This window comes from Nuphar pumila, chromosome 15 (genome assembly GCF_984573655.1).
Source record: "Nuphar pumila chromosome 15, dmNupPumi1.hap1.1, whole genome shotgun sequence".
Lineage (NCBI taxonomy): Eukaryota > Viridiplantae > Streptophyta > Magnoliopsida > Nymphaeales > Nymphaeaceae > Nuphar > Nuphar pumila.
In genome coordinates this window covers 64,478,694-64,487,890 of record NC_143263.1, presented here as the reverse complement: position 1 = coordinate 64,487,890, position 9,197 = coordinate 64,478,694, and the positions used below count along the sequence as shown (strand labels likewise).

Genomic DNA, 9,197 nt, shown 5'->3' with positions numbered 1-9,197 from the left:
GCATATAAACAAATTTGGATATCCGTAAGATTCGATACCAAAACTTGACGACGACATGGCTATAAGTACAACAAATAATGCACTTTCAAAAACTCAGTATAACAAATAATGATCGGAGGGAATAACTAAGGTGGTGATCTCATACGTGTCGTGTCATGACGTGTCGGTTAGATCCGTTATGCCGTCAACTATCCAATCATTGGTCCATCGTAAGGGAGCTTGCGTCGCACGAGTCCTTGAAGAGCCGCTCAAATTCGCTCCCTCCATCTCCCATCTCACGACTCACCGGAATCCGCCGTTTCTCCGGTTGATTCTTCGTCTCTGAGTCCCCTCTTCTTCTTTGGATCGCCCCTTAAATCCTAATTGGGCGAGACTGTAGTATAAACGCTTGCTCTGATGGAGCCCTAAATCTCTGCTGGCTTCTCGAAAACTTCCCCAAGTATTCGATGGAGAAGTACCCGGTGGGACCGTCGTGAACCGCTTCTCTGCGTTTCGTCTACGATTCCGCCGTATCCCTTTCGTCTTGGATCCGAGGGAAACGAGAGAGGGAGTTTTGATGGAGGGATCTTCGGGCGACGCCGCGGCGCAGGCGCCCATCGTAAAGTGGAGGAGCGACTTCTCCAGGGCGTTCCAGTACTACCTGGACCGATGGACGCCGCATCCCGTCGGCCGGTGGCTCGGAACCCTGGCGGTCGCCGTGATCTACTCGCTTCGCGTCTACTACGTCCAGGGGTTCTACATCGTCTCCTACGGGCTCGGCATCTACGTGCTGAACCTGTTGATCGGGTTTCTCTCGCCCAAGGAGGATCCGGAGCTCGAAGTGCTCGACGGGGCGTCGTTGCCGACCAAGGGTTCCGATGAGTTCAAGCCCTTCATTCGCCGTCTCCCTGAATTCAAGTTCTGGTACTCTGCTGCCCTCCTTCATCCCTTTCCCTCTTTTGCTTCTTTTTTGGAATCCCGTATACGGCCATCAAGTCTGGTAATGGCTCTCTTCTGTCAATCACTTATGCTTTGTGATCTGTATTCGCCATGAGGGTAAGTAATCAATAGGCTGCTTTTAGGCAAAAGTTTGTTTTTGAGTCGGATGAATTCTTTGCTGTTTGGATTTTGGTGGTTAGTAGTAAGACATGTCGGTGGGTTGGTAGAATAAGATTTACGAGACTTGGATTATGAACGGGCAGTGATGATTCTTATGAGTTAATTGTTTAGTTTCAATAAATGGATCTCTGCTCTTGGCGAAAAACTTAGGGCGTCTGGTTGCTTCAGATTAAGTCGTCCTCTTGCTTCATTCAATATTAAAAGTATTTAGTTACAGTTTTATGCTAAGGTGGAACCTACTGGTGTTGCATGTTTGAACCATTGGAAGGATGTCGGGCTTTACTTTTTGTTTTACCTAGTCTATGATTGAAAATGTTTCATTTGGGCGTGTTTGACTGGGGGTAAAAGTTATCACTGGAGATAACTTTATCAGGGGGAACAAAGTCGCTGGGGTGCCCCAGCAACTTTTTCTTCTCAAGAAACGGGAAGAAAAACCTCCCACCAACGTCAAAAGCAGGGAGGTTTTTCTTCTGCGTTTGGAGGTGTGCGTGGGCGCCACACAAAACGCCAAACCATCAAAGGTGCCTTAATTGTAGAAGTGGACAGAAGTTAAGAAGTTGCAGGCTATTGATTGGAACCAAAGGTGGTCATGAAAAAAACTGTGCAGTACTGATAATCATGTTCACTCAGTTTTATACTAATTATGGAAGTGGAAAGAAGTCAAGAAGTTGCAGGTTATTGATCTGAATCAGAGAAGGTCATGGAAAATATCGTGCAGTGGTGATGACCATGTTCACTCAATGCATACCTTTGAAGTGGTAAACTTTTCTCAATGTGTGAGAATGCACGCAAGGTTGGTTATAGTAAATCATCTGGGTTAATTGTAATGGTTGCTTTGGTGTTGCTGGTTTATGCTCATTTGAGTTAGCAGATGTTGGATGTTAGGTGCTGAGTAGTTTTTGTATTTTCATGATACACATGAAGGATGAAAGATGTAGGATCTGGACCTAGAAATGAAATATATTAGCTTATTTAGAGCCTCAAGATTATCACCTTGGTATATGACATACTGTTATTCATCAGGTCTGCCTGTCGGTTTAGGAGCACATTTTTTGCTTGAGATAGCAGAAGACAAGATAAGGTGAAAGTTGTTAGACTAGAGATGCATGACTCTCAAGGGAAGAACTGGAATTCAAGTTAGAAGCCTCAGTGGCACTTTTTTTTGTCATTCTGTTGTACTATAGGGGACACCCCTCTTGTGGCATTTTATGTGTGTTTGATGGCGCCAAAAGTTTCTCCCTTGGGAATAAACTTTTGCTTTCTGCATAGGACCTATGTTGCATAAGTGCGGGTGCGGCGATGCGGCACTTTAAAAAAACTTGGGTGCTGGGGTGCGAGAGGGTGTGTGTGTGTCTCTCTCTCTCTCTATATATATATAATTTTTAACAGCTAATAGTAACACTAATGAAATAAAAAACAATTATCATAATATCATCAAATCAATTCATCATGCATGCAATAAATCAAATTAACAATCTACAATTCTAAGAAGGTGAGTGCACTAAGAAGGTGGCACATGGATGTGAGGGAGAAAAGGAAGGTGTAGCCTCCTTCTACAGCGGGCACTTCACCTCCTTCTCCCACTTTAAATCACATTCAAATTGACACCATGTTCCACTAGCAGCATGCTTCAGTATGAGCCAACTCTCCACTCACCCAACAAAAGAAATAGAAATGCAAAGATCACCATCATAGAAGGTGCAGCTACACAAAGGGAATCCACCAACAACCACGGTGGAGATTGGCACTTTCCCAGGAAGCGAAAAATTAATATTTTGTAATAGGCGCCACTAAATTAATATTTTGTAATAGGCGTCACTTCTGTAAACAAGAAAATAGCTGCCATGACAAATTATTTTAAATTCTAGGGAAGCTCATTGTGTGAGTTTTTTTTTCTTTTATAATAAGGTGAAACTTAAAAGCTCATTGTGAGTTTTCTTTTTCTTTTTTTCTTTTACAATAAGGTGAAACTTGGCGATTAAGCTGTCGCTGGCACAACGATCGCAAAATGTCACAAGTTGTAACATTTTATATTTGCACAACCAAAAACTCAATTTCATGATCATGACTGGCAAGCAAACAAACAATCTCATGATCATGATTGGCAAGCAAACAGACAAAGGGAAGTTAAAATGATTTTTTTACATTTTCACAACCGAAAGGTAAAGTGGCAACGTCGTGATCCTCATATCCTAGGCTGAAATGAAGCAACGACAGCCAAAGCTCAATGCACTACAACATCTGTGCAGAAATAGGGGACCCCTTGCGGAAAAAGAAAACCTACCGAACGGAGTCAGAGAGAGAGAGATACGCAGAGGGGAGAGAGAGAGGTATGCAGAGAGAGAGGCAGGGCGGGGGTTTAGCCGAGAAGAGCGAGAGAGACGGGGGAGAGAGATTGAAGGAGACATACTTGGCGTCGCCGCGCCGAAGATGGCTCAGAGCAGAGGAGGCGTCGGGGTCGGGGGGGGGGGTTGCCCTAATCACCCTCCCAACCCCATTTCATCGTTTTTTTTAAGTCCAGAATTGAACTGTTAAGACCCTGGGTGCGTTGACCACACCCAGTGTCGGTTTGACCGCACCAGGTGCTGCACCTGCACTTCTAATACGTGGGTGCGACACCCTGTTGGTCGAATCCCTGTGACTTAGCATAGGACCCACCCACACCATCAAACATTGGGGAAAAACTTCCACACCTTTTGAATTTGTGAGAGTTTTTTCTTCCCTTTTTTGAGGAGAAAAAGTTGTTGGGTCGCCCCTTGATAAAATTATCTCCCGTGATAACTTTTACTCTAAGTGAAACACATACTATTTATAGTTGTATTGTGTGTAAACAACCCTATTAGGGCACTCATATATTAAGGAAAGAATTGAGGTGTAACCCTTCATCAAGAAAGCTAATCAAGGACTAACCATGGATTCTCTCTCCATCATTCTTGCTCTTCTCCTATGCTTGTATGATCTTTGGGTTTGTGTTTTCATGGTATTAGAGCCAAGATTACCTCATCTTGTGTGGATCTGAAGTTCTCAAGTGTTGGAAAGGGTAATGCCTATCCCCATATCATGCCCTATGTCACATGGGTGCGGGTGCGGGAGCGGGTGCGGGGATTCGGCACTTCCAAAAAACCCGGGTGCGGGGGTGCAGCAGGGGCAAAAATGTAATTTTTTATATATATATAATTTTGAAGTTTTAACAGTTTAACATTTAACAGTAAACATTGTCATAAACTCATAATATGATTCATCATGCATGCAGTATATCAACCTAAATATCAAATTATCAATCAAATAAGTAAAGCAATTACATAAATCGACCTAAATATCAATCAAATAAGTATTGCATAAAAGAACTAAATTACATACCAAAGTATATCCTGATGAAGTAATGGATGCTAATAATTTTCTTCTTCATCATCAAATGCATCATTAGAAGGAATACTGGGCTCAGCTAAATCCATGTTTGTTACGTTGAATTCATGTTCTCCCTCGAAGTCACACTCTTCTGGGTTTACATCCCAAAATTTGGATGTTCCTTGTCTGCATTATAAACCCAATTTGAAAATGATAAATACAATACAAGTATATTTAAATGAAAACTAAGAAATAATCAAATAACTAAGAGAGCAAATTAGTACCTGTATTCATCATTGCTTCGCGAAAGTAATCGAAGATTTGAATGAACATATACTAAATCCTCTGCACGCTTGCTGGTGAGTTTATTTCTCTTCATGTTGTGGATTTGAGAATATGTGCTCCAATTTCTTTCACAACAAGATGAACTAGCAGGCTGCGATAGCAATCTTAATGCAAGACGTTGCAGAAGAGGTGTTTCTGATCCAAATGTTGACCACCATGTGATAGGATCTATATTATCTTCTTCTCTCGCGAATAATGCCGGTGCATATAATCTCGAAGATGAAAATTTTCCAAACTCTTGTGTGACTTGATGTAGAAGATATGCTTCTGGAAAAAGTCTTGTCATACACATATTTCTATGTCTTGATAGCTCTGGGTCTAAATTTGGAGGGACACGACCAATACCACCAGCCCGCCACTTATTTGCATAATATTTTAGATTAAGAGAATGTGCCATGCAATGCAAAGGAGTGTTGCTCTTATCCCATCTTCTGACTAAAATTGAATGAATATGATTAAAAAAATCTGAATCATCCAATGCATGATTTTTTTCTTCATGCATGAAAACTATAGCTTGTATTTTTTCAATCATATTATCCCACATTTCATAAACTCTGTGAAACATGAGCTCATCCTTATCAACTTCTCTTAACATTTCCCAAATAGGTTGCGTAAATTGAAGGAAGTATACCACTCTGTCCCAAAACTCATCATCAAGAATGAATTTCTTAATTTCTTGAGCCTTCATATCATCATCAACACGATAGAATGTTCAATTTTCATCAGTCACCATGTTAATCAAAGCATTCTTCACTCTTTTAATCCTCTTCATCATCACAATGATGGACGCAAAACGTGTTTCAGCGACCTTCAACAATTTCAAATCAGAATGCATATTAAATATAGCATTAGCACGATGGTGGTTAACAACAAAATTCCTAATGCTTATGACATTTCTTTCTAAATCTTCAATCCATGAACATAAAGCATATGCTTGTGAATTTTCTTCTTCTTTGGGATTGCATATGCTCTTTAGGGCTAGATTTAAGCCCTGTGCTACACAGGGAGTCCAAAAAATATGAGGGTACTCACTCTCTAAACTCAACGCTGCACTTTTACAAACCGGAGCGTTGTCTGTAATGATTTGTACCACTTTCTGATCACCCACTTCTTTTATCACTTTTATAAACAATCCCTTCAAATACTCTGCATTTTTATATTCCCCAGATGCATCAACTGCTTTCAAGAATATTGGGCCACTAAGCGAACAAACAATGAAATTGATTAATGGACGCCTTTGAATATCTGTCCATCCATCAGACACAATGGAAACTCCATTTTGCTTCCATGAATATTTTTTAATTTCTAGCAACCTCTCCACGTTTGCCCTCTCTTCTGCAAGAAGTGTGGTTCGTATTTTTTCTGAACTTGGATGCACATAACCACTCAAATTACAATTTGCCAAAGATGTTACTAAATCCTTCCAATAAGGATTTCTAGCCGCATTAAATGGGAGTGAACAAGAATAAAAATACCTCCCAACTTTTCTATCCAATTCTTCTCTTCCATATGTATTGAATGTTTGTTGTATCATTCCTCTACCTCCTAGATTGGCTTTTTTTTTTTTTCAGCATCTTCTTGGTGGCTTGCAAATGACACACTGAGTGCAGAAGAATCGGCCATTGCCTTTCTCTTCTCATATTCTTTTTGTATTGCCTTCGCATTGCCTCATCAACTTTTCTGCAAGCTGAAATGCCATGTCCTGGTATCTTCAACAAATGAGCCTTCACTCTTGTGTAAGACCCAACAAAATCTTTTTCACAGAGCTTGCATCAAAATCTTTTGTTTCCACCACCTCCTTCTCCAGTTTTTGCAAGTTTTTCTACATGTATCCATAGTGGCCCCACATCATCAATCCCACTGCAACTATCAGCAAAACTAGCAGCAGAACTCACATGTTGGGATGAGGATGACGCAAGTCCTTTCCCTTTATCCGTCATTTTTATCCTGAAAAAAAAAATACATTACAATTTTCAAATCAATTCGAAAACACAGGGAGAAGGGGGGGCTCAGCCCCTCCCCTGCCAACCCAACAAGAGAGCGAGAGCGAGGGGGGCTCGCCCCCTCTCCTGTCGTCCCAAAAAAAAAACATATGGGGGAGGGGCCCCCTGTCGACCCAAAGAAAAAAAACAGATGGGGCTCGGCCCCTCCCCTGTCGACCCAAAAAAAAAAAACAGATGGGGGAGGGGCTTGGCCCCTCCCCTGTCGACCCAAAGAAAAAAAAAACAGATGGGGGAGGGGCTCGGCCCCTCCCCTGTCGACCCAATCGACCCAAAAAAAAGAGGTAGATGGGGGAGGGGCTCGGCCCCTCCTGTGCCGAAAAACGAGGGAGCAGGGGAGGCTCAGCCCCTCCCCTGCCGACCCAACAAGAGACCAAGAGAGGGGGGGTGCTCGGCCCCTCCCCAGCCGACCCAAGAAGAGAGTGAGAGACATACCTGCGAAAGGAGAGGAGGAGCCGAGAGGAGTCTGGGAGGCGGAGCTGGGGCGGCGATGGGAGAGCTCGAGCTCAGGGGGAGAGAGAGGAGAGATTAGGGCAAAAAATTTTTTTTGCCCTAATCCTCCTCCTTTTCATCGGGGGGAATTTTTTTTTCGCCCAAAAATGTGGACAAAAATGACCCTGGGTGCGTTGACCGCACCCAGGGTCGTGTTGACCGCACCCGGTGCCACACCCGCACGCGATCCCGCGTCGCGTCGACGCGGGTGCGACATCTGTTTTGCCGAGTCCCTGTGACATAGATCATGCCCCTTTGTTTTTTTCATCCATCTTCCACGTTCCTATTTACTCCTCCCTTCTAATCTTGTCTTATTCTTCTTTTTCTTAGTTAGCAATATATTTTCTTCTTTCTTTTCTCTCTCTGCTGAGAACTTTGAATCTTTTTATGCAAGTTTTCTATTTTCTTTTTTCTTTCTATTATTTGTTTTTTGTCTTAATATCCCAACTAATTAAATTTTCCATCATAACTTCCTATTATTCCTTTAACTATGGTGTTTTTCAATTAATCTAATTTTTTCCTTCAATCAGTTCTGCCTTGCTACATATCAGGTGAGGTCAGTGTCAAAATTCCTGCAGAAATCAAAGAAGAGAGAGAGAGATAGATAGAGAGAGAGAGAGAGAGAGAGAGAGAGAGAGAGAGAGAGAGAGAGAGAGAGCTCTGATATTGTTGAGAATCGGCAACCTATTTCCTTCACACAGGCTGCGCTAATACATCATTAGCCTTAATAGGGTTACAATAATTCACACATGGACAAAAATGCCCCTGTATTAGTAAACTCATTACATTAAAATACAAAACCTGGGAATGGATATGGATCCTTTATTGAATGAATCCATATCCAGCCCATATTCTAATACCCTCCCTCAAGTTGTGCATGGGAGTGAACCATGTGCAACTGGTTCTTCAAGTACCAAAAACGTTGACTTGTAAGACCTTTTGTAAACATATCAGCAATTTGGTCTTCTGAAGGCACATAAACTGGTTCAATCTCTTTGTCTGTTATTTTTTGTCTGATGAAATGTTGATCAATCTCAATATGCTTAGTTCGACTGTGATGAATGGGATTGAATGCAATTTGTATAGCACTTTTATTATCACACATAAGTGTCAAATTTGAGATATCCTCCCCCATTTTTGTAAGTAGATGCCTAATCCAGGTCACTTCTGCAGTGGTGGCTGCCATAGATCTATACTCTGCCTCTGTGCTAGACCTTGCCACAACCTTCTGTTTTCTGCTACTCCATGAGACAAGATTTCTTCTAATGAAAACACAGTATCCTGAAACAGACCTCCTCTCATCTGGATCCCCTGCCCAGTCTGCATCTGTATAGGACAATATGTTATGTTTTGGTGACTTCCATGAAGATTGAATATATGTAAGTCCATCGCCTACTGTTCCTTTTAGATAGCGAATGATGCATTTGACAACATCCATGTGACCAGTCTTTGGTTCATGCATGAACTGAGATACTTGATTAACAAAATATACAATGTCTGGTCTAGTAAAAGTAAGATATTGCAACATACCCACTAAACTGCGATACTTGACTGCATCAAAATATAACTCACCATCACAAATACTGAGCTTTTGGTTGACAACACTGGGTGTAGGTAGAGGTTTACAATCTGTCATTCCTGCTTTAGCCAGAAGATCAAGAGTGTATTTGTGTTGAGTTAATGACATTCTGTTATCTTGTCTGTCCACCTCTACACCAAGAAAGTATCTCAGTTCCCCAAGGTCTTTCATTTTGAACTGCATACTCAATAAAACTTTAATTCGTTGAATGTGGTCTGGAGCATTACTAGTGATCATAATGTCATCAACATATATGAGTAAGAAAACCAGGGTGGTATCATTCCTGTATATAAACAAAGAATGATCTAGTTGGGAACGAAAGAAACCATGTTTCT

The 9,197-nt window shown here is 41.7% G+C and overlaps 1 protein-coding gene across 3 annotated transcripts in view; it reads left to right on the top strand.

Moving 5' to 3' along the window:
• Nucleotides 1-212: 212 nt before the first annotated feature.
• The window catches only part of LOC149815466 (protein RER1B-like), a 47,069-nt gene continuing 38,084 nt past the window's right edge, over nucleotides 213-9,197 (top strand). For 2 of the 3 annotated variants that reach the window (XR_016428104.1, XR_016428105.1), the window contains exon 1: nucleotides 220-903. Coding sequence is in view for 1 of the 3 variants with exons in the window: in XM_089990292.1 (XP_089846418.1) it covers nucleotides 557-903 (347 nt within the window). In the remaining 2 variants the exon portion in view is untranslated. Of the gene's footprint in view, nucleotides 904-9,197 lie in introns of all 3 variants that reach the window. The other variant, XM_089990292.1, reaches the window with a different exon arrangement.